The 25,446-nt window shown below is 35.9% G+C and overlaps 1 protein-coding gene across 4 annotated transcripts in view; it reads left to right on the forward strand.

The window, feature by feature from the left end:
• KIAA2026 (KIAA2026 ortholog) overlaps positions 1-25,446 on the forward strand; it is a 106,302-nt gene that overhangs the window by 29,658 nt on the left and 51,198 nt on the right. For 3 of the 4 annotated variants that reach the window (XM_057548701.1, XM_007182189.2, XM_057548702.1), the window contains exons 2-3: positions 113-313; positions 23,024-24,441. In XM_057548701.1, coding sequence (XP_057404684.1) covers positions 113-313; positions 23,024-24,441 — 1,619 coding nt within the window. The remainder of the gene's footprint in view (positions 1-112; positions 314-23,023; positions 24,442-25,446) is intronic. The other variant, XM_007182190.3, reaches the window with a different exon arrangement.

Consider the following 25,446-nt stretch of genomic DNA (forward strand, 5'->3'; position numbering starts at 1 on the left):
TTAACTAATTTTTATGTAGTTAGCAAAAAGGATTCTTCTTAAGATGCTGGTTAAGGGGGTTTATTGCTTACCCAGAAGATTTGACCTGTGAATTGACTTATTCTTCTCCAAGGCACTTGAGAGAAAAGACAACGATAGCAGTTACATCTAGAGGCTATTATGGATTGGAGGATGAGAAGGGAACTGCATGTACTTCAACAAGGCGTCGGTCAACACCACGAAGTTTGGCAGGCTTGACAAGTGGAGTTTTTGAATCTGTAATGGTTCAAGTTTTGAGACAGGAAGAACAGCTGAGAGCAAAAGAAGAAAAAAGGTAAATGCTAAAAAAAAAAAAAAAAAGTTAAGTTTCAGTGTTGTTCAAATTTTCAGGAACTACATTTCAAAGAGTAGTTGTATAACTTTTGTGTGCCCATATCTAATTTCTGGGCCTATTTTAATAGTGTTCCAAAATGCATTCTCACCTACGTATGAGTTAGTACTGAAATATCACAATGAAATTTGTTTCAAAATACAGTTTTAAAATTTAAACCAAATTACTTTGAAGCTATACAAAAATAATTTGTATGAAAGATTTCAGGGTGCTTTCTGGATTTCTGGAAGTAGTCTTAAATGAATTATAAATTTTAAATGAGATGAATTTTATGTAGATTCATAGAGCTTTGGAATAGAATCACAGACCTTTAAAGTTTAAAATTAGGAGAAACTCCAGAGATTGTGTAGTTCAAAATGACATATAGGGTCACTTCTGCCAGTCCTCCATTGGTATTAATTTCCTGGGTAACTATGCTTACTCCGGATTCATCAGGAAAGAATGTTGTGCTCAATTAGTGTTACCTTCTAGGGTCTGGGAGCATAGAGATCGATGACACACCTGTAATTTTTTTTTAATAGCAAGAGACTAGGGCCCAGAGAGGTAAGTGATTACTCAAAAAAGACTGGTGATTTTTATACAGTCATATCTCAAACTATGTTAGGAGTGATTGCTGACCTAATAGGGAACTACTAATGCTACTCAAAGGCAATTTATAATATATTGTTGCTCCTCTTATAGTAATAAATTTAGCTTGCTTTGATATTTGTAGGATTAAAATTCAACCTTGAGACTTTCTACCACCATACTTTTTAATAGTAGTGGTTAATTGGGAACTCACTGTGAAATACTTTTTTTCCTTCTGTAGAGCCTCATAGAACTACTTATGCTATAGGAAAGGGGGTTTTATGGAAGGGGATAAAGATTAATCTGACAGTAGTATGTAATACATTGGAATAGAGAGAAATTGAAGAAAAGGAATGCTTGTAGGAAGAAGGCTGTAGTAGTCTAGACCTCCACTACTGGTAACCAGAAATAGGGAGAAGGTCAGATTGTTCTGGGAACAATCAACAGGACTTAGTACCTTCCTTGACATAGGGGGAACAAAGGAAGAGACAAAGAGGAGTCAGGAGGTAGTTGTAATAACAGCAATAAGAAGAAAATAAAAGAGAATGGTTAACATTTATTGAGCAGGACTATTTGCCAGGTTTAGCTCTAAGCACCTTGTATGTATGTATTCAGCATTTGTCCGGAGGCACAGAGAGATTAAGTAACTTGCCCAAAGCCAGGCAGTTTTTGAGTGGTAAATTTAAGATTTGAACCCAGGCAGTTTGGTTATAAAGCTTGTGCTCCTAAGCAGCATGCTGTCCCTGTGACTTAAATATGATGGAACCAGCAAAGAAAATAAAAAAGCTTGAGTCCGTGATGTGGAGAAAGATCAGTGAACTGCAGTTTTTAATAAGTTGTTTGAAGTGATGAGGGAAGCATTTAAGCAGTTAAGTACGAATGGCTAGTAAGAAACTAGAGATATGACTGAATCTTTTTCTTTTCTCCAGTTTTACATATATTTATCTGTGTCCTGTGCTTAACATCAAATAAACATAGGTGAATAAGACATGGGAAAAATCCTTCATTAAATGTCTAGTGACTATGATAATTACTATGAATTAAACTTTCTCTTTGGGTACAGTGTTAACCATTTCTTTTTTAATTAGAAATATTTTAAGCATGGAGCAACGAATAAATACAATTGTAATAAAGGCCTGGGTACCCACTACCCAGCAATTTTTAAACAAAAACATAGTTTTAATCAAGATTTTCTGTATTTTCTTCTGTCCGCAGAAGAAACCACTTTCCTGACTTTATCATTCCCATGTATTATATTATTAAATTTAAAGAATTCCCTTATATATTCTGGATACAAGTCCTTTGTTAGCTATATATATGCGTTGTGGATATTTTCTCCCAGTCCGTGGCCTGCCTTTTCATTTTCAGTGTTTTTTGAGGAAGAGAAAATTTCATGCTTTTGATGCAATTGTAAATCATTTTAAAATTCAGTTATATTTTGTTGCTAACATACAGAAATACATTTGATTTTTTTTTAATTGATTTACAGTGTTGTGATGGTTTCAGGTGTATACAGGTCTGTTTCTTAACATTTTTTTTTTAACATCTTTATTGGAGTATAATTGGTAACAATGGTGTGTTAGTTTCTGCTTTATAACAAAGTGAATCAGCTATACATATACATATATCCCCATATCTCTTCCCTCTTGCGTCTCCCTCCCTCCCACCCTCCCCATCCCACCTCTCTAGGTGGTCATAAAGCACCGAGCTGATCTCCCTGTGCTATGCAGCTGCTTCCCAGTAGCTATCGGTTTTACATTTGGTAGTATATACATGTCCATGCCACTCTCTCACTTTGTCTCAGCGTAGCCTTCCCCCTCCCCATGTCCTCAAGTCCATTCTCTAGTACGTCTGCGTCTTTATTCCCATCCTGCCCCTAGGTTCTTCATGACCTTTTTTTTTTTTTTAGATTCCATATATATGTGTTAGCATACGATATTTGTTTTTCTCTTTCTGACTTACTTCACTCTGTATGACAGACTCTAGGTCCATCCACCTCATTACAAATAACTCAATTTCGTTTCTTTTTTATGGCTGAGTAATATTCCATTGTATATATATGCCACATTTTCTTTATCCGTTCATCTGTCGATGGACACTTAGGTTGCTTCCATGTCCTGGCTATTGTAAATAGTGCTGCAGTGAACATTGTGGTACATGGCTCTTTTTGAATTATGGTTTTCTCAGGGTATTATGCCCAGTAGTGGGATTGCTGGGCTGTATGGTAGTTCTATTTTTAGTTTTTTAAGGAACCTCCATACTGTTCTCCATAGTGGCTGTATCAATTTCCATTCCCACCAACAGTGCAACAGGGTTCCCTTTTCTCCACACCCTCTCCAGCATTTATTGTTTGTAGAATTTTTGATGATGACCATTCTGACTGGTGTGAGATGATATCTCATTGTAGTTTTGATTTGCATTTCTCTAATGATTAATGATGTTGAGCATTCTTTCATGTGTTTGTTGGCAATCTGTATATCTTCTTTGGAGAAATGTCTATTTAGGTCTTCCGCCCATTTTTAGATTGGGTTATTTGTTTTTTTGATATTGAGCTGCATGAGCTGCTTGTAAGTTTTGGAGATTAATCCTTTGTCAGTTGCTTCATTGGCAAATATTTTCTCCCATTCTGAGGGTTGTCTTTTGGTCTTGTTTATGGTTTCCTTTGCTGTGCAAAAGCTTTTAAGTTTCATTAGGTCCCATGTGTTTATTGTTGTTTTTATTTCCATTTCTCTAGGATGTGGGTCAGAAAGGATCTTGCTGTGATTTATGTCATAGAGTGTTCTGCCTATGTGTTCCTCTAAGCGTTTTATAGTGTCTGGCCTTACATTTAGGTCTTTAATCCATTTTGAGTTTATTTTTGTGTATGGTGTTAGGGAGTGTTCTAATTTCATTCTTTTACATGTAGCTGTCCAGTTTTCCCAGCACCATTTATTGAAGAGGCTATCTTTTCTCCATTGTATATTCTTGCCTCCTTTATCAAAAATAAGGTGACCATATGTGCGTGGGTTTATCGCTGGGCTTTCTATCCTGTTCCATTGATCTGTATTTCTGTTTTTGTGCCAGTACCATACTGTCTTGATTACTGTAGCTTTGTAGTATAGTCTGAAGTCAGGGAGCCTGATTCCTCCAGCTCTGTTTTTCTTTCTTAAGATTGCTTTGGCTATTCGGGGTCTTTTGTGTTTCCATACAAATTGTGCAATTTTTTTGTTCTAGTTCTGTGAAAAATGCCATTGGTAGTTTGATAGGGATTGCACTGAATCTGTAGATTGCTTTGGGTAGTATAGTCATTTTCACAATGTTGATTCTTTCAATCCAAGAACATGGTATATCTCTCCATTTATTTGTATCATCTTTAATTTCTTTCATCAGTGTCTTATAGTTTTCTGCATACAGGTCTTTTGTCTCCTTAGGTAGGTTTATTCCTAGATATTTTATTCTTTTTGTTGCAATGGTAAATGGGAGTGTTTTCTTAATTTCTCTTTCAGATTTTTCGTCATTAGTGTATAGAAATGCAAGAGATTTCTGTGCATTAATTTTGTATCCTGCTACTTTACCAAATTCATTGATTAGCTCTAGTAGTTTTCTGGTAGCATCTTTAGGATTCTCTATGTATAGTATCATGTCATCTGCAAACAGTGACAGCTTTACTTCTTCTTTTCCAATTTGGATTCCTTTTATTTCTTTTTCTTCTCTGATTGCTGTGGCTAAAACTTCCAAAACAATGTTGAATAATAGTGGTGAGAGTGGGCAACCTTGTCTTGTTCCTGATCTTAGTGGAAATGGTTTCAGTTTTTCACCATTGAGGATGATGTTGGCTGTGGGTTTGTCATATATGACTTTTATTATGTTGAGGTAAGTTCCCTCTATGCCTACTTTCTGCAGGGTTTTTATCATAAATGGGTGTTGAATTTTGTCAAAAGCTTTTTCTGCATCTATTGAGATGATCATATGTTTTTCTTCCTCAGTTTGTTAATATGGTGTGTCACATTGATTGTTTTGCGTTTGTTGAAGAATCCTTTATATAAATGTCAACTTTCTGTTTTCACTCAACATTATGTATCTGAGATTTAACTGTGTTGAATTATTTCATTCTAGTTTATTTCAAGTGCTAGTATATAATATTACATTATCTGACTGTATTACAGTTTATCCATTTACCTGATAAGATGCACATTTTGGATTATTTCTAGCGTTTTGTTATTATAGAATGCTACAGTAAACATTGATGTGTGTGTCTTCTTTAAGGATGGAGATACAGATAGATGTGTGTGTATGTGTTCATTCTACTTTGTTTTTAATTTTATTTTTCTTCTTTATGTTTTGACCCACTCAACCCATTTTTCCCACTTCCCACCCTCCTCCTCTGGCAACCACCAATCTGTTCTTTTTTTTTAAGATTCCACATGTAAGAGAGATCATACAGTTTTATCATTCTGTGTCTGACTTTTTTCACTTAGTGTAATGCCCTCGAGGTCCATCCACGTTGTCACAAATGGCAATATTTCCTTCTGTTTTGTGGCTGAATAATATTCCATTGTGTATATATACCACATTTTCTTTGTCCATTCATCCATTGATGGATACTTAGATTGTTTTTATATCTTGGCTGTTGTATATAAGGCTGCAGTAAACATGGGGGTACATATATCTTTTCAAGTTAGTATTTTTATTTTCTTCAGATAAATGCCCAGAATTGCTGGAATTGCTGGATTATATTGTAGTTCTATTTTTAATTTTTTGAGGAGCTGTCATACTGTTTTCCATAGTGGCTGCACCAGTTTACATTCCCAGCAGCGCTCAAGGGTTCCCTTTTCTCCACATCCTCACCAATACTTGTTATTTTTTGTCTTTCTGATAATGGTCATTCTGAAGGTGTGAGGTGGTATCTCATTGTGGTTTTGATTTGCATTTCCCTGATGATTAGTGATGTTGAGCATCTTTTCATATACCTGTAGGCCATCTGTGTGTCTTTGGAAAAATGTATATTCAGATCTGTCCATTTTTTAATCAAATTGTTTGTTTTTTGCTATTGGATTGTATGAGTTTTTTTATATATTTTGGATTTTAGCCTCTTACCAGATACATGATTTGCAAATATTTTCTCCTATTCAGTAGGTTGCCTTTTCATTTTGTTGATGGCTTCCTTTGCTGTACAGAGCTTTTAAGTATGATGCAGTCACACGTAGTTATTTTAGCTTTTGTTGCTTTTGCTTTTGTTGTCAGGTTCCAAAAATCTTTACCAAGACCTATGTCAAGGAGCTTACTGCTTATCTTTTTCTTCTAGGAGTTTTATGGTGTAAGGTCTTATGTTCAAGTCTTTGATCCATTTGAGTTAATTAATTGTTGTATATGTTGTAGGAGAGCCATCAAATTTCATTCTTTTGCATGTAGCTGTCCAGTTTTCCCAACACCATTTATTGAAGAGTTTGTCCTTTCCCCATTGTATATTCTTGGCTCCTCTGTCATAAATTAATTGACTGTATATGCATGGGTTTATTTCTGGGCTCTCTTTTCCTTTCCATTGATCTGTGTGTCTGTTTTTATACCAGTACCCTACTGTTTTGATTACTGTGGCTTTGTAGCATCACTTGAAGTCAGGGAGCATGGTCCTTCCAGCTTTGTTTGGTCTTTCACCTCCTGGGTACTTCATTCTTTTTGATTCAAGTGTACATTCGTTCTGCTTTTAATCTTATGGTCATGGCAAGTTCTTCAACGTTTTTTGGAGTGTTGCTACACTGATATGTTCTTCTTAAAGTTGTTGTGAGGAGGTTATATTGATAAAGTAGTTACCATCATTATTGATAAAGTAGTTACCATCATTATTGGTTTTGTTTTTAAAAATTAATTAATTAGTTTATTTATTTATTTATTGGCTGTGTTGGGTCTTCGTTGCTGCGTGCGGGCTTTCTCTAGTTGCAGCGGGCGGGGGCTACTCTTCATTGCTGTGCGGGCTTCTCATTGCGGTGGTTTCTCTTGTTGCAGAGCACAGGCTCTAGGCACGTGGGCTTCAGTAGTTGTAGCATGCGGGCTCAGTAGTTGTGGCTCGTGGGCTCTAGAGCGCAGGCTCAGTTGCTCCATGGCACGTGGGATCTTCCTGGACCAGGGCTTGAGCCCATGTCCCCTGCATTGGCAGGCAAATTCTTAACCACTGTGCCATCAGGGAAGCCCTCCCTCAGTCTTAAGTGCCATCATTGTCCAATATATTAGTTCTTTCTGGTTCTTAACTGTCCAGCTGTTGCCGCAGTTCAAGTTTTTATCCAAGAGTCTATCCTTTTCTCATGTTATACTTTCTTCATAAGTCATCTCATCCATTCCCATACCACCTATATACATAAGACTCAGATATATGTCTCTTGGCCGAACTTCTCTAAGTTTGAGACCTTATTTCATACTTAACATGTTCTCTGGATGTAGTATCTATCACTGACAGTACCATTGTCTCTCATCCATCAGGAAACAGGTGGCACATTCAAAATGAGAAAATTCAAGGAGGGTTTATTTCAAAAGAGATTGGATTATAGCTGAACATTAAGACATGAGGCTGTTAGCCAGGGTGAGCAAGAGGGTGTAGTTACTGGTGCCCATGCGAGGATTACAAAGAAGAGTCTATTGAGATGATACCTTCTGTTGAAGGACACAACTCCCCCCCCTTTTATTTAAGTCCATTTGTAAAACTTTTATTCCACTTATATGAACTTAATACATGAGTTCTTAACAATTATGCTTGTATTGTTCATGAAAATTTAACAAGACATTAAACAAGACAGCCATCATCTCAGGTTATTTCCCTATTAACTATTTTTACAGCACATGCATGTTAGGCAAATACCAAAAACCTCACAGGGAGGAAACCAAGGGAATAAGTACTTTACCCTACTTTTCCCTACTTTCCTGTCTTTATCTGATCCTTGCCAGGTCTCCCTCAACTAAACCTAAGGAAAGCTAGTTTATGACGTTGCCTACTGATACAGTTAAACTACACAGTGAAGGGTAGAGAATAGATCTGCAGGCAAACAAAAGATATTTGCTGTAGATATCTTCTGCAAATTGATTACATCAAAAATTAATTATGAAAGCATAATGCTTACACCTAAAACTTGATCTCACTGTAGTGCTCCCTATCTTTATGAATGACCCCAGTATCTATTAGATTACTTAAATTAGAAACGTAGGATTCATCCAGGACATCTTCCTTTCCCTTATACACAAATCAAATTCATCCCCAAATGTTGACAGTTTTATTTCCTAATCTCTCTTGAATCTGCTACCCTCTATCTTCTCTGCCTCCATCCAGTTCCTTAATCTCTCACTTAGGCTACTATAATCTTCTCTTAATTGGTGAAACAGTTGCCCTCCTTCCATTCTGTTTTTCACATTAAAGCTAGAATGAACTTTTCCAAACGCAAATTTGATCATGCCACTTACCTATTCCCATTACTTACACCTCCCCAAAACAAAGCAAGTCAAGTACACACACGAACTTTAATGGCTTAATATAGTTTATAAGACCCTGCTTTTACCTTTTGGCCTCACCCTATCTCTCTAACCTCATCATATGCCTTTTTTCCCCACATTCTTGCTATCCTTGCCGCACCTGCCTTCTTTTTCTCTCTTCAGTGCCAAGGGAGCATTAACTTTATGTGCATCCGAATTTAGAGTTTACATAAAAACACATGTAAAATGTATCAGGAATAGTGAGACTTTTTCTTTTATCGTAACCTTTGTTTTCTAAATTTTCTAAAATAAGCATGCTTTTCTTTTATAATTGAAAATACAGCAAGTATTAAAATTTATAAAGTGCCACATAACTAGTGAGATAGGCTGAGATTTTTAAATGTCTTTTGAGCCTCTCGCAAGGTTTGTTTTGAGTCCTTAGAAGGAAAATGTGACATTTAGTCATCAACATGTGGTATGATACATGGGAGTGCTAAACAAAGCCTCCCTCTCTATGTACAACTATCTATCATAATCTATCATGATAATTTTATCAATCTATCAATTCTATCGATCTAATATCCTCTCAAGAGCTAGTCAGAGACTAGCTGAGAATATAGCTACTGTAATATTTGGTCTGGAAGGGGCTTTGAAAACATCATAAAGAAAGGTCAGATTGGAAGACAGGGAAGGTTGCAAGGATCATATGATTACGGTAGTTGTGCTTAAAACCTGGGCATAAGCTTCTCTCTTTTTTTGTTTTGTTTTTTGATTAAAACTTTTGGCATAAGAAGTGAGAAAATAGGGCTTCCCTGGTGACGCAGTGGTTGAGAATCTGCCTGCTAATGCAGGGGACACGGGTTCGAGCCTTGGTCTGGGAAGATCCCACATGCCGCGGAGCAACTAGGCCCGTGAGCCACAACTACTGAGCCTGAGCGTCTGGAGCCTGTGCTCCGCAACAAGAGAGGCCACGATAGTGAGAGGCCCGCGCACCGCCATGAAGAGTGGCCCCCGCTTGCCGCAACTAGAGAAAGCCCTCGCACAGAAACAAAGACCCAACACAGCCAAAAATAAATTAATTAATTAATTAAAATAACCACGTCCCTTTAAAAAAAAAACAAGTGAGAAAATAAAGTTTTCCTCCTGCTAATTAGCTTTAAACAACTATTTATATCAGAAATTCAAGTTGGCAGCAAGCTGAATAATTCTAGTCCATATTATAATATGGTAATACTTCAGTTAACTGATGGGGATCTGATAATTTTTAGGTGACCATCTGGGCAGACATAAACCTAAAAGTAAATTATTAAAAAAAATCTTTTAAGTCCAACAGTTAGGTCTCTGATTTGTGATCTATTCCAATTAAAGGAAGGGAATCCCTACTCTGTATTTTAATTTTTATACAGTAGGTAGTCTCCCTTTTTTGTACAGTATATGCCATAAAAACCATGGTTTCTTAAATCAGATTGCAAAAATCCAAAATCCTGGCATTCCTGTACTACTGTCTTTATTTACCTGGATGCATTGGAAACCAGTGCAAAGGAGATGGCAGATGATATGTGTTGAACAGAAAGGAATAAACATTGAGTAAGGCTTGGTAGTCAGTCTGGTCGTCTTCAGGTAAATGCTGTTAGGGCAGCAGCCTATCTTGGGGCCGATTAGTGTACAGAGGCACTGTTGATTTAGAAGACAGCAACACTACAAGTCAAAGTTCTGGGAAAATTGAGTGAAAGGGCTGGTTAATGTGTAGTTGCTGGAGGGAACTCCCTGGCGGTCCAGTGATTAGGACTCCACACTTCTACTGCAGGGGGTCCGGGTTCGATCCCTGGTCAGGGAACTAAGATCCTGCAATCTGCGTGGTGCAGCCAAAAAAAAAAAAAAAAAAAGTGTAGTTGCTGGAATAGTCTTTAAGCAACTCATGACCGCTGCATTTTGTTTATAATGGTGACATTGAGCCATTAAGGAAAGATTAAATTATATTTTATATACTTTGTTTATTAAGCAGGAACATATATAATACATTTTAGATAATATTTTAAAAATAAAATTGTTAAAATTGGAAGTTAGCTCTCAAGTAAATTTCAGGTAATCTGGAATATGACATGATTAGGTAGCAGTTTCAATCATTAAAGTCTACTCTAGCCATATTAAAAATATTGGACCTCTTCACTCCTCACCATTCTTTTTTTGCAAAACTATTTGGATTACTAGAAATAGTGTGCATGCTTTTATACTCATTTCACATGTTTGTCTGAACTTACTGGTATTTTATTGATTTGGAAATCATTGGAGTTAAAGTAAAAATGTTTTCTACATTTTTGTGAATTAAAAGCTATGACTTATGATTAAGTGATTTATTTTCAAATTCTCTATAACACAAAATAACAGTGACTTAATGAAGTAGACATTTGTCATTTGTGACCATCCAGCATTTTTGAACAGCTGCCCAACATTTTGGTAATTTCCCATGTTATAAGTCCTGACTTCCCAAAGCAGATGCCAGAAAATTTATATTCTCATACCCACTCATAGCTAAGGTAGGGGCCTGTGACCAGTCATACTCTTCTCACTTGAAATTGCTTGGGACCAACATGAGGTGGCAGTCTTGGGCAGGGAAGTTAATCTTTTGGCAAAGGTGGTGGTGGGAGCTTCTAGTTGTTCTAGCTTCCTAGTATCAGAAATGCTAAGTAGTAGTGGAAGTCTAGTTTTTCCTGGAGAAGCTCTCAAAGTGTGGTTGGGATTCATATCTTCCTATCTATTAAGTTTGGCTCTATTACCCTTAACAGAGCTTAATTCCTTCTCTACTTTAGCTAGAAGAGATTCTGTTGTTGGTAGCTAAGTAAGAAACTTGACTGAACACTTAATATGAATGGTTGGTTTTCCTAAAATATATAATATTTTATATTGCTCATTTTAGAAAATGTAAATAAATGTCATGCTTTCCTTTTTCATGCTAACAGTTTACATACTGTGTTAGTGTGTATTGTTTTTTTCAATTAATGGATTATTTTGGATTACAGCTCCTGTATATGTTTCTTACTAGATTGTAAACTCTTATTTAAGAGTGTGGTCCATGCTTTCACCTCTTTGTATTCTCACACATGGTAAGCATTCGATAAAGTTTATAAAACTAGTAAAGTTAGGATACTTTAAAACATAATTTTCTTTTGTAAAGCTGTTCACTTGTTAGTGATGTTCCTACCAAGTTATACCTGACCAAAATAACCTTAGGCACAGCTTCTGTTCATATTTTACATAGTAGCAGGTAAACATTCTTGAAGCCAGTAAGGAGCAACCTGAAAAATGAGAACGTGTCTGGGAAAAAAAAAATATTGGGGGACACTTTTTTTGTTCATTTGGTGGTGTTTACTTTTACTTCCAGTTTTATTGAGAAATGATTGATATACATCAGTGTGTAAGTTTACGATGTACAGCATGATGGTTTGACTTACATATATTGTGAAATGATTACCACAGTAGATTTAATTATACTGACCATCTCATATAGATGTAATAAAAAGAAAAGAGGGACTTCCCTGGTGGCTCAGTGGTTAAGAATCCACCTGCCAATGCAGGGGACACGGATTCGATCCCTGGTCCAGGAAGATCCCACATGCCAAGGAGCAACTAAGCCCGTGCGCCACAACTACTGAGCCCGCATGCCACAGCTACTGAAGCCTGCACGCCTAGAGCCTGTGCTCCGCAACAAGAGAAGCCACTGCAATGAGAAGCAAACACACCACAATGAAGAGTAGCCCCTGCTTGCTGCAACTAGAGAAAGCCTGTGTGCAGCAACGGAGACCCAATACAGCCCAAAATAAATAAATAAAATAAATTTATTAAAAAAAAAATTTCTCCTTGCAATGAGAACTATTAGGATCTACTCTCTTAACTTTCCTATAACCTTTTCTTTTTCATTAGTGAATGTGGTTTTTATAACTATCCTCAGGCATTCATATAGCATTGCCCCAATACTGAAGGCTTAATTTTTCAAGCTAACATTTTAGAAACATGTAGCACTCTATCTGATTTTAGTACAGCACTTCAGAACAAATTTTTAAATTGAGAATAACTTTGAAAGCTCTTTTTTATTTGTCCTTGTGAGCAGAGTGTGGTTTTCTTCAGCATTTCGTAATACAGTGTTTTTTAAATGTTTTAATTATATTTTAAGTGTTTGACTAAGTTTTTTTTAATTGGCAGATTATAGATATTAACTCTAGAGCTCTTTGGCAAGCTCCCATTCTGTATATACCATACTGCTGAGGATTGGGGCAGAGACTCACAGCTCTAGGTCTGAAGGATTATTCTGTGTTACACTGGCCTACACCAGACCAGTCTTTGTTTCTCTTTCTCCTGCCTCTTCAGTACTTATGGTCTGAGGCTAGAATCCATCATTCTCCCCTGAAGGGTTTAGTTTATAGGGAACAGAAGAGTGAGTAGCAGCCCTTGAGTAGCTCAGGCAATGTCCACATTTGGCAGCATCATACCCCAACTAAGTCATGGCCTTTCCAGGCACCTGAGCCAACAGAATATGTGAGTTATTGCCTAATCTTCTTCCAGGAGTAAGCCAGTTGGTGCTAACTTTGGCCCACCAATGGCAAACTGTTTGTATTGCTGGCTCTTACGCTAATCACTGGGTAAGCCTAAGGAAGTTATCTTATCGCCCTTCTATGTACTTAGTGTCCCCATCTATAAATTGAATAAATAGTGCCTGAAATTGCCATATCTCTAGCCTTTATTGGCCAAAGGTTGCTAGCACTGTTTTAGTCAAAACCAAGTCCATAAAAGTGTCTTGGTCTGCTCCAACTTCTCCTTTCATTTTCTTCCCTGAGCACTAGTTATTACTCTTTCACTTCTAAAAAACAGAGCATGATTGATTGTGACAGGGTTGACCAAAATCAGTTTCCGTGCCAAGCATACTGAATGAACGCACTTTTTGTTGGTTGGTATTCTAACAGATAGTTTTCTATACCAAACTTTTAAACAAGCTCTGAGTTACATTTCATGAGAAATAACTTGAAAACCTTTTCTTTAGTTAACAACAGAATATTGAAGAAATGATTACCCTTCTCAGTATATATAAAGTGTAGAGAAACTCAGTTTCATGGTAAAATATACAATATCCATAAATCTAACAGGTAAGAAATATAATATCCATAAATCTTTTTGGTATTGGCTCTTTAATATCTCCTGGCTAATATTCTTTTTGAAAAGTTGATTTAAGAATTTTTTTTTATTTCATTGGCTGTGTAGTTTAAAAGTTATATAGTAGTATTAAGGCTTCTAATTAAAGACAACAGCCTTACTTCAACTCATCTTCTATTTCATGACTCAGAAACATCTACCTTTAACTTTTTAGCCATTTTTTCTAGTAATTATTTCCACATTTCTAAATACATGCTTATATTGCTAGTTTTTGATTTTTCAGTTTGGCATTATCTGTTGACATCCATCTTTGGAAGATGAGATTTATTTCACTTACAACTGTTTCCACTCACTTGGAAGTTATATGCTCTATTTCTGTTGTTAATTTTGATCTTTTCTGCCTCATCTGTCTTATATATGATCGATGAATAATTTAGCTCTATCTCATTTTTTACTCGCCAAACTAAACATTATTGTCACTGTTTCTTGTAGTATAATGTTTATTTACCCACATGATTCACGATTGATTTGTTCTTCAATTCTTCTTTCATCTTAGAACTTCTTTCTGTGATCATTGTTTTCCTGAAGTATATACTACAGAAGTATTTTCTCTGTATCTTGAAATTTGGATAGTTTCTATTACTGTCTCCAAGTTCACTAATCTTTTCTTCTGCTATGTCTAATTTGCCATTAGTCCCATTCAGTATATTTTCATCTCAGACATTGTAGTTTTCATCTCTAGAAGTTCAATTTGGGTCTATTTTATATCTTCCATGTCTCTACTTAACTTTTTGACCATATAGATTACAGTTTCAATAACTACTTTAATGGCCTTATTTGCTAATCCTAACATTTGTTTCATTTCTGGGTCAGTTTTGAGTGATTGATTTTTATCTCCTCATTATGGATCATGTGTTTCTGCTTTGTTGTATGCCTAGTATTTTGGTTTGGATGCCAAACATTGTGAGTTTTATCTTGGTGGGTGCCGGATATTTTTATATTTCTATGAATCTCCTAGAGCTTTTTTTCTGGAATGCAGTTAATTACTTGGAAACATTTTGGGTCTTTTATGATTTGTTACTTGGGTCCAGAACAGTGCTCAGTCTAGAGCTAATTATTCTCTACTACCAATGCAAGACCTTGCTGAGTATTCTATCCAACATTCCATGAATTATGAGTTTTTCCAGTGTGGCTTCTGGGAATAGACACTATATTTTCTAATCTTTTGGATGTTTTCCCCCCACCTAGTTTTGGGTTGTTTCCTTACATGCATACACTAGTCAGTGCTCTGGATATTTGAGGGGGACTCTACATCTTTGCTGTTCTCACTTTATGCAGCTCTCTCTTCTTTAGTATTATGTCCTATAGACTTTAGCTGCCTTGGTGTCTCCGGATTCTTGACTTCTTCTCAACTCAGGGAGTCTGCTAGGCTCTACCTGGGTTCCCCCTCCTGCATCATGGCCTGAAAATTCTCTCAAAGCAGTAAACTGCAACAGTTGTTGGGCTCATCTTCTCTGTTTCCCATCTCTCTGAGATCACTGTCCTTTGCTTGATGTTTAGATTCTTACAGACTGTTGTTTTATCTATTTTGTCAGGATTTTTATGGTTGGTTCAGGTAGGAGAGTAAATATGATTCCTTGTTACTTCATCGGGTGGAAGCAGAAGACACTTTAGAAGTTTTTACTTTACTTAGAATGAGTTATGCTTTTTGTCTAAATGAAAATGACTTTAATTTATCCTCATCTATGAATGATAGTTGTTTCTGGTTTATTTTGTTGCTATTGAGAAATCTCTCAATCTTTTTGTGATTGTTGTATATGTAATCTGTCTTTTTCCCCCCTGACTGCTTGTAAGATTTTTTCTGTCTTTGATGTTTTATTATTTTATTATGATATGCCCAAGTGTGGTTCTCTTAATTTACTTTCTTGGGCTTTTTGAATTGGGGATTTGTGTCCTTTATCATTTCTAGGAAATTCTCAGCCATTATCTCTTCAAATATTGCCATCATCACCACTCCCCTACCCCTCTTCTGTATTCTTATTTCTGGAGCACCAACTGGGTGTTTGTTAGACTTTAATCTGTCCTCCCTCTTTTACTTCTTTAACATGCCTGTTTTATACTTTGTTTCATTAACTGAAATTTTCGAGATGAATTCTTGTGAAGGCTTCAGGACCCTGATTTTTCTATGTAGAGAAGTTTTTTTTTCTTTTGGTTATTTTGGGGGGTTTTTTGTTGGGGGGGGTGCCACACTGCATGGCATGCGGGATCTTAGCTCTCTGACCAGGGATCAAACCCGTGCCCCCTGCAGTGGAAGCTCAGAGTCTTAACCACTGGACCACCAGGGAAGTCCCATATGTGGGAAAGATTTTGAAGTGTGCAGTTTCTTTAATAGATAACAGGATTATTCAGATTTTTGTTCTTCTTGTGTCACTTTTGTTAATTTGTGTTTTTCAAAAAACTTGCCTGTTTCATTTAAATTGTCTCTTGGCATAAAGTTTCTTATAATATCCTTATATCATCTATATCTGTAGAATCTACAGGATGTGCACATTTTCATTTCTGGTATTGGTTTTGTGTGTGTATGTTTTCTTCATCAGTATTGCCAAGGGTTTATTAATTTTAATAATGTTTCCAAAGAACCAACTTTGGAATTTAATGATTTTTCTATTGTATATTTGTTTTATATTTCATTGATTTCTGCTCTTTATTTCCGTCTTTCAGCTTTGGGGCTTTGATTTGCTGTTCTTTTCTAGTTTTTTTTCTTTTAATGAACACGTATGTTTGATTTTCAACTTTCCTTCTTTTCTAAATATACATTCTTAACTATAAATGTCCCTCAAAGTACTGCTTTAGTTACATGCATCCCACCACTTTTAATTATTATATATTTTTCCTTCCATGTTTCCATCTCTACTCATTTGCATGTTTAAAGTCTGTTATTTTAGTACCTACCCTAGAAACTTTCATATGCGTAGTTAACTTATTAAAGCCTAATCAGTATTTTTACCATTTTCCTGATTAATACAAGGACCTTGGAACACTTCTAAATGTAGTCATTTCTTGCCCAGCTTATTTGTTATTGTTGTAATGTATTTTAATTCTATCTTGTCTTCTTTTTAAACTCCACAAAACATTTTTATCATTTTTTTATGCCCTGTCTATATAGATGCAGCTATATATTACCACTTTTTTGCTCTTTTCCCATCTCTGATCATCAGTTAAGGATCACTGACCTTTATTCCATTTGAAGTAAATCCTTTAGCATTTCCTTTGGATGAGGTTCTGTTCTTCACAAATATGGAGTTCTTGTTTGAAAATATCTTTATGTTTGTCTTCATTTTTGAAAGATATTTTGGCTGCAAATGGATATTTACATTGATAGGTTTTTTAATATTAATTAATTAATTTATTTATTTATTTTTGGCTGCGTTGAGTCTTCATTGCTGCACGCGGGCTTTCTCTAGTTGTGGCGAGAGGAGGCTACTCTTCATTGTGGTGTGCGGGCTTCTCACTGCAGCAGCTTGTCTTTGTTGTGGAGAACGGGCTCTAGGCACGCAGGCTTTACTAGTTGTGGCACATGGGCTCAGTAGTTGTTGTGCACAGGCTTAGTTGCTCTGCGACATGTGTGATTTTCCCAGACCAGGACTCGAACCCACATCCCCTGCATTGGCAGGCGGATTCCTAACCACTGCACCACCAGGGAAGTCCCGATAGTTTTTTTTTAAGTACATTAAAGATATTCCATTGTCTGCTGACTTCCATTATTTCTGTTGAGGAGTTAACTGTAAATCTTTTTTTTTCTTTTGATTTCTGTATTTTTCATATTTAGAAGTTTTCCTTAGTTCTTTTTCAAAACTGCTTTGCATTTTAAAATAATCTTTCTCTTTGCCCTTGTTTTCAGTTTCTTTTCACTAGACGTATTTTGCACCTCCTAAATTACCTATGTCTATAGATTTTGAGGGGGGTCGTACTTTTTTTCCTATCTCTCAACAGTAACTTATTTCCTTTTATATTTTGGGTTTTTTTGACTGTGAGCTCATTTCTTGTTACTGAATCAGTGTGGGAGTTCCTTAAGATCTAGTTATAAGGTTCATTGCCTCAGAGAATTGATTTTTTTCTGTTCAAGTACCTGACAACAATTTTGACATGAGACCATGTTAAACTTTTTGAGCACCCAGGAAATGTGAATGTGGTCAGTAAATCCACATGAGTCAGCTTACAGTTACAAATTCTTAGAAGAGATTTTATTTTTTCTCCATCCAACACTCCTTTTGTGAAGACAGTTTTCCTTTCAGTCCCTTCGTTGGGGCCAGGAGAAGGGACTGTTGTTGCTAGTACACCCTTCTGCTAATTTTGTGGGCTTTTGGAGTCCCAGCTTTGTACTGGGGAAGCCAGATTCTATCATCCCACAACCACCCCCATTCAGTAAAAAGCTACAACTCCTCAAAACTATAAGCACTTTGGAAAAAAAAAAAATTTTACCAAATATCTCTAGCATTGTTTAGATATTTAAATGTAATTAATATACATAAATGCCAAATCACAAATGATAGTTTCTTTAACTTTTTTAATGAACCAGAACTACTTGATCAGATAATTTGTTGTATCTGTAATAACAAGGTAGTTATAGTGTGACCTCTTAGCCAGAAATATAAAATAAGTTTCTTCTATAAAATGAAAGTCCCAATATTGCTAAAATAGTATTCTTACTATGTATTTGTTTTAACAGATTACAATATGATAGTACAGAAAAATAGCCAGTGTCAGACACTGTGCCTCGATTTTCATTTAGAGTCCATGAATTAGTCACATCTTTATGTTTTTATACATCTTTTCTAGAGGAAGAGCTCTCACTCTTGAAAATTCAAGAGAAAGAAGTTATTATATTTTCTTCCCCTTGTTGTTGCATTTTAATTTCTCTCCCAAAACCCTATATGCTTTTATTTCTTTAAATACAGCTTTATTGAACTATAATTCATATACCATAGAGTTTACCTATTTAAATATAAAATCCAGTTGTTTTTAGTATACTCACAGAGTTGTGCAACCATCACTGCAGTCAATTTTAGAACGTTTCATCACACCAAAAATAAAGACTAATGGGACTTGCCTGGTGGTCCAGTGATTAAGACTCCATCCTCCCAAAGCAGAGGGCCTGGGTTCGATCCCTGGTCAGGGAACTAGATCCCACGTGCTGCAACTAAGAGTTCATATGCCACAACTAAGATCCAGCGCAGCCAAAAAAAAAAAAAAAAAGACTATGAAGTCACTTCCCATTTCACCGACCTCCCCAGTCCTAGGAAACCTCTAATCTACTTTCCGTCTCTATTCATTTCTGGACATTTTATATAAATGGTATTATATAATATGTGGTCTTGTGGGTGACTTCTTTCACTTAGTATTATGTTTCAAGGTTCATCCATGTTGTAACATGTATCAGCACTTCATTTTTTTTAATTGCCAAATAATATTCCATTGTACAGATTTACCACTTTTTTTTTTTGGCAGTTTGTCAAATGCTTTTTGTTTTTTTAAACATCTTTATTGGAGTATAATTGCTTTACATTATTTATATTATTATTGATTATAATTGTGTTAGTTTCTGCTTTATAACAAAGTGAATCAGTTACACATATACATATGTCCCCATATCTCTTCCCTCTTGCGTCTCCCTCCCTCCCACCCTCCCTATCCCACCCCTCTAGGTGGTCACAGAGCACCGAGCTGATCTCCCTGTGCTATGTGGCTGCTTCCCACTAGCTATCTATTTTACATTTGGTAGTGTATGTATGTCCATGCCACTCTCTCACTTCATCCCAGCTTACCCTTCCCACTCCCCATGTCCTCAAGTCCATTCTCTAGTAGGTCTGTGTCTTTATTCCCGTCTTGCCCTAGGTTCTTCATGACCATTTTTTTTCCTTTTTTTTTAGATTCCATATGTATGTGTCAGCATACAGTAGTTGTTTTTCTCCTTCTGACTTACTTCACTCTGTATGACAGACTCTAGGTCCATCCACCTCACTACAAATAACTCAATTTCGTTTCTTTTTATGGCTGAGTAATATTCCATTGTATATATGTGCCACATCTTCTTTATCCACTCACCTGATGATGGACACTTAGGTTGCTTCCATGTCCTGGCTATTGTAAATAGAGCTACAATGAACATTGTGGTACATGACTCATTTTGAATTATGGTTTTCTCAGGGTATATGCCCAGTAGTGGGATTGCTGGGCTGTATGGTAGTTCTATTTTTAGTTTTTTAAGGAGCCTCCATACTGTTCTCCATAGTGGCTGTATCAATTTCCATTCCCACCAACAGTGCAACAGGGTTCCCTTTTCTCCACACCCTCTCCAGCATTTATTGTTTCTAGATTTTTTTGATGATGGCCATTCTGACTGGTGTGAGATGATACCTTATTGTAGTTTTGATTTGCATTTCTCTAATGATTAATGATGTTGAGTATTCTTTCATGTGTTTGTTGGCAATCTGTATATCTTTTTTGGAGAAATGTCTATTTAGGTCTTCTGCCCATTTTTGGATTGGGTTGTTTGCTTTTTTGATATTGAGCTGCATGAGCTGCTTGTAAGTTTTGGAGATTAATCCTCTGTCAGTTGCTTCATTGGTAAATATTTTCTCCCATTCTGAGGGTTGTCTTTTCTTCTTGTTTATGGTTTCCTTTGCTGTGCAAAAGCTTTTAAGTTTCATTAGGTCCCATTTGTTTATTGTTGTTTTTATTTCCATTTCTCTAGGAGGTGGGTCAAAAAGGATCGTGCTGTGATTTATGTCATAGAGTGTTCTGCCTATGTTTTCCTCGAGGAGTTTGATAGTGTCTGGCCTTACATTTAGGTCTTTAATCCATTTTGAGTTTATTTTTGTGTATGGTGTTAGGGAGTGTTCCAATTTCATTCTTTTACATGTAGCTGTCCAGTTTTCCCAGCATCACTTATTGAAGAGGCTATCTTTTCTCCACTGTATATTCTTGCCCCCTTTATCAAAGATGAGGTGACCATATGTGCATGGGTTTCTCTCTGGGCTTTCTATCCTGTTCCATTGATCTATATTTCTGTTTTTGTGCCAGTACCATACCATCTTGATTACTGTAGCTTTGTAGTATAGTATGAAGTCAGGGAGCCCGATTCCTCCAGCCCCGTTTTTCTTTCTCAAGATTGCTTTGGCTATTCGGGGTCTTTTGTTGAAAGCTTTCTCTGCATCTATTGAGAGATGATCATATGGTTTTTCCCCTTCAATTTGTTAATATGGTGTATCACATTGATAGATTTGCATATATTGAAGAATCTTTGCATTCCTCGGATAAACCCCACTTGATCATGGTGTATGATCCTTTTAATGTGCTGTTGGATTCTGTTTGCTCGTATTTTGTTGAGGATTTTTGCATCGTTTCATCAGTGATATTGGTCTGTAGTTTTCTTCCTTTGTGACATCTTTGTCTGGTTTTGGTATCAGGGTGATGGTGGCCTTGTAGAATGAGTTGGGGAGTGTTCCTCCCTCTGCTATATTTTGGAAGAGTTTGAGAAGGATAGGTGTTAGCTCTTCTCTAAATGTTTGATAGAATTTGCCTGTGAAGCCATCTGGTCCTGGGCTTTTGTTTGTTGGAAGATTTTTAATCACAGTCTCAATTTCAGTGCTTGTGATTGGTCTGTTCATATTTTCTATTTCTTCCTGGTTCAGTCTCTGAAGGTTGTGCATTTCTAAGAATTTGTCCATTTTTTCCAGGTTGGCCATTTTATTGGCATATGGTTGCTTGTAGTAATCTCTCGTGATCCTTTGTATTTCTGCAGTGTCAGTTGTTACTTCTCCTTTTTCATTTCCCATTCTATTGATTTGAGTCTTCTCCCTTTTTTTCTTGATGAGTCTGGCTAATGGTTTATCAATTTTGTTTATCTTCTCAAAGAACAGCTTTTAGTTTTATTGATCTTTGCTATTGTGTCCTTCATTTCTTTTTCATTTATTTCTGATCTGATCTTTATGATTTCTTTCTATTTATCCATTCAGCAGTTGATGGATATACAAATACCAAATACATTTGGTATTTCTACTCTTTGACTATTATGAGTAATGGTACTATGAACATTAATATACAAGTTTTTGTGTTGACCTATATTTTCATTTCTCTTGGACATATACCTAGGAGTAGGTTTGCTGGGTCACATGTTTAACCTTCTGAGGACCTGCTAGACTGCCTTTGAAAGTACCTATATCCTTTATAGTGTATGAAGTTTCCAGTTTCTCCATATTTTTACCAATAACTGTTAGTATCTCTCTCACGATAATCATCTCAAGATCATTATCGTAAGAGAGATAGCAATTCATGTATTGGTATCATATTGTGGTTTTGATTTACATTTCTCTAACGGATAATGATGTTGAGCATCTTTTCATGTGCTTATTATTCATTTGTATGTCATCTTTGGAGAAATATATACTTTGTCCATTTTTAGTTGGGTTATTTTGTCCTTTTATTATTGAGTTATAAGTGTTCTTTTATTTTCTAGATACAGATCTCTCATTAGATACGTGATTTGCAAAAATGTTCTCCCATTCCATGGTTGTCTTTTCACTTGATGATGTCCTTTAAAAGCACAAAAGTTTTTAGTTTTGATGGTGACCACTTTATTTTTTCTTTTGTCGCTGTGCTTTTGGTGCCATATCTAAAAACACATTGCCTAATGCAAGATCACAAAGACTTCTTTTTATCTAATTTAATTTTTTTTAATTAAGAAAATTTAAAGCAGTGCCCGTAAAGAAATTTTTAAGGGGAAAAAAGCACTTATAATCTCATCAACATAGGATTCACATATTTTTGAAATACTGTCATCTCCTTGTTCAGTATTTGCATATTTTCATTATTGCTGTTGTTTGCTAAGTGCTATATTGTGTTCTGATATTTTTTGTGTTTATACATGATATTCATAATTTTAATTTTAAGGCTATATAATATAGCCAGCTTATTTCCCAGTTATGTAATACAACTTCTTTATATTTTTATTTTTCTTATACAGAACTCCAGTTAACACTGACAAACATGTAACTTTTTGCTTCAATTGAATTATCTTCTTAGAATAACTTTTTAGGAGTGGAATTATCGGGTCAAAGGATGTAAACATCTTTACAGCTCTTACATGACATCATATTACTTCTAGAAGGCACTGAACTGTGCTTTTGTGTAGTAAACATTTAAAAAATGTTTTTCATTTATTTTGAAGTTGATACACATTGTGAGTTGAACAGTTTTACTTTGAGTGGCAATGTTAGTGATAATCCTCCATCAGTAAAACTCAGGATCAAGTTATATGTGTATTTCTTCATCTGAAAAAAAAAAACCACAATAGTACATCTAATGGGACACTTTGTACTGATAGTGAAAACTGGAACAGCCAATTGCCTTGTTGACTGAAGATAAATATGACATACTTAATATTTAGTATTTTATGGTATTCTCTACTTTAAGTAATAATAATATAATTTGTTAAATTTTCTTTAGGCTTCGGGAGCAGGAAAGAAAAGAAGCAGAAGAAGCTAGTCAAAAGGAAGTAGAAGAATGGGAAAGAAAACTTCTAGCTCAAGCAGCTCCAACTTGTATGGAGACCATGTGGGAAATTCCAGCAATCGGGCATTTCCTTTGTTTAGCCCAGCAAATTCTAAATTTGCCAGAAATAGTCTTTTATGAATTGGAACGCTGTCTTCTGATGCCTCAGTGTAACGCCTTTCTATCTAAAATAATGACTTCTCTATTAAGTCCTCCCCATCGCAGACCTACCTTACATCGAAGACCTACTTTGCCTTATAGAACCTGGGAAGCAGCACTGAGACAGAAAGTACAGCAGTGGTACACGGCTGTAGGGCAGACTGAAAATCCCAATAACTGTGCTGAAAAACTTGGGTTGTGTCCTCAGTTTTTTAAAGTTCTTGGAGAAGTTAATCCATTGGAAGAAAAACCTTTTCATGAACTACCTTTCTACCAAAAAGTGTGGTTACTTAAGGGTCTTTGTGACTTTGTGTATGAAACACAAAAGGAAGTTCAAGATGCTGTACTTGGACAGCCTATTCATGAATGCAGGGAAGTTATCCTTGGTTACGATTATTTGGAGAATGCTTATGTACATTTCCCACAGTTCTGTGGTGCAGATGTACGGATTTATAAACAGAGACCTTTTCAAGCCCCAGAATTTCCAGTTCCACCCATTAAAATACAAAGAGTACCTCGGATTAAACTGGAGAAATTGAAGTGTGACTATGTTAGTGCAAGTAATGGAGAACATAGGTGTAGTAGAGAAGGCCTGCCCTCTGCCTTCAGGAAAGAGCAGGAAATTAGTTTTGATCCAACTTGCTGCCCTGCTAAAATGAACTTGGATAATCATGACATCTCTTTTGAAATGGAAGTGAAATCCAACTGTGAAAATAGAATTCGCAGGCCCTGTGAAATGAAAATAACTGATTGTTGTAAAGAAAATTTAGAGAAACCAGGGAGCCCAGGGGAAGTTACTGGCTTTGGAGAGCCTCTCAGTCCAGGTGAAATAAGGTTTATAGAAAATCAGGAAAAATATGGTGAAGCTTCCAGAGTAAAGCCTGAACCCAGTCCTTTAAAAGAAAATGCTCTGAAATCTTGCCAAATACATGTAAATGGAAGTCATGGTGATCATCCAGAAATTAACTGCCACAAAGTTGTAAGGGATATTCTATTAGAACAGTCACTGCAGAGCCACAAGAAACTCAAAGTAACTAAAATGAGGGCAAAAAAGAAGAAAAAGAAAAAAAAGAAATTGAAAGATGTTTTGAATGAAAACTTACAAAGAAAGCGCGAAGGTCTTCATTCCCTTGCATTCAAGTCTTACAAACCTGAGATCCAGAATAAGTTATTGATCATCAAAAAGAAAGCAAAACACAAGAAGCACAAATCTGGTAAGCTAACACAAATGGGTGAGAATTACATTTTAGCATATTTCAAGTAGTGCTTTCAATTAGGCATCATGGAAGGCTCTGATTGACAAAATGAAATAACGTGTGTGTGTGTGTGTGTGTGTGTGTGTGTGTGTGTTTTAAAGGTCAAGTTTTATATTAGTCCCTATAATTAAAACCCAGAGCAGAAGAGGTTTTATATATAATACTAACAACAACAAAATACTGGTGTAATACATTTGAATTTAATTCTCAGTTGAGAATCTTTGGGCATTATGTTTTTACATTCTCTGGACCAATTTCTCCATAAGTGATGCCTCCCATCATTTTTAAGAAGTGTTTTCTCCCCCAGGCTAAGGGCAGTACAGTGCAATGGAAGAAGCACTGATATCAAGAGGTATCATTCCCAGAGCTAAAGTTCATAGCAACTAGCTTCTTAAACCAAGGCAAGTTAGATTATTTTTCTGGGTCTTAGTTTTTTCCCACATAATATATTTTTCAGCTTCCTGAAAAATTATTTTAGTATATATTTTCATATCCAGAAAAAAATGTGAACTATAAGGAAAAAATTACATCAACTAATAAGATATGAAGCTTTTTTTTTTTAACAGGATTTATAAGTTTGTCTTACACCGGATTTAAGTACTCACTGTATTTTCCACAAGCCTGTTTGAACAATAACAACAAAAAATCCTATGAATAAAGTCTTCAGTGGTCGTTTGCTCTCTTTTTATAATTACTCAGGTGCTTTTGCTTTTCCTGTTGTTTGCCATTTAATCAGTTTATGTCTCAGTTACTAAGAGCATAGATGAGATAAAAGCAGATGATCAACTTCATTTATTAACACTAATAAAAAGTTGCTGGATTGGGGAAAACTTGAATTGTTTACTAAAATGAGTTGTGATTTATTGTCATTATTTATGGATTTCAGTTTTTTATTCCTTCCCTCTGTAACAAAGGTAATAAAGATTTGACAATAATTTGATGAGTTGGCAAATGAGGGAGTGA

Source organism: Balaenoptera acutorostrata, chromosome 6 (genome assembly GCF_949987535.1).
Source record: "Balaenoptera acutorostrata chromosome 6, mBalAcu1.1, whole genome shotgun sequence".
Classification (NCBI taxonomy): domain Eukaryota; kingdom Metazoa; phylum Chordata; class Mammalia; order Artiodactyla; family Balaenopteridae; genus Balaenoptera; species Balaenoptera acutorostrata.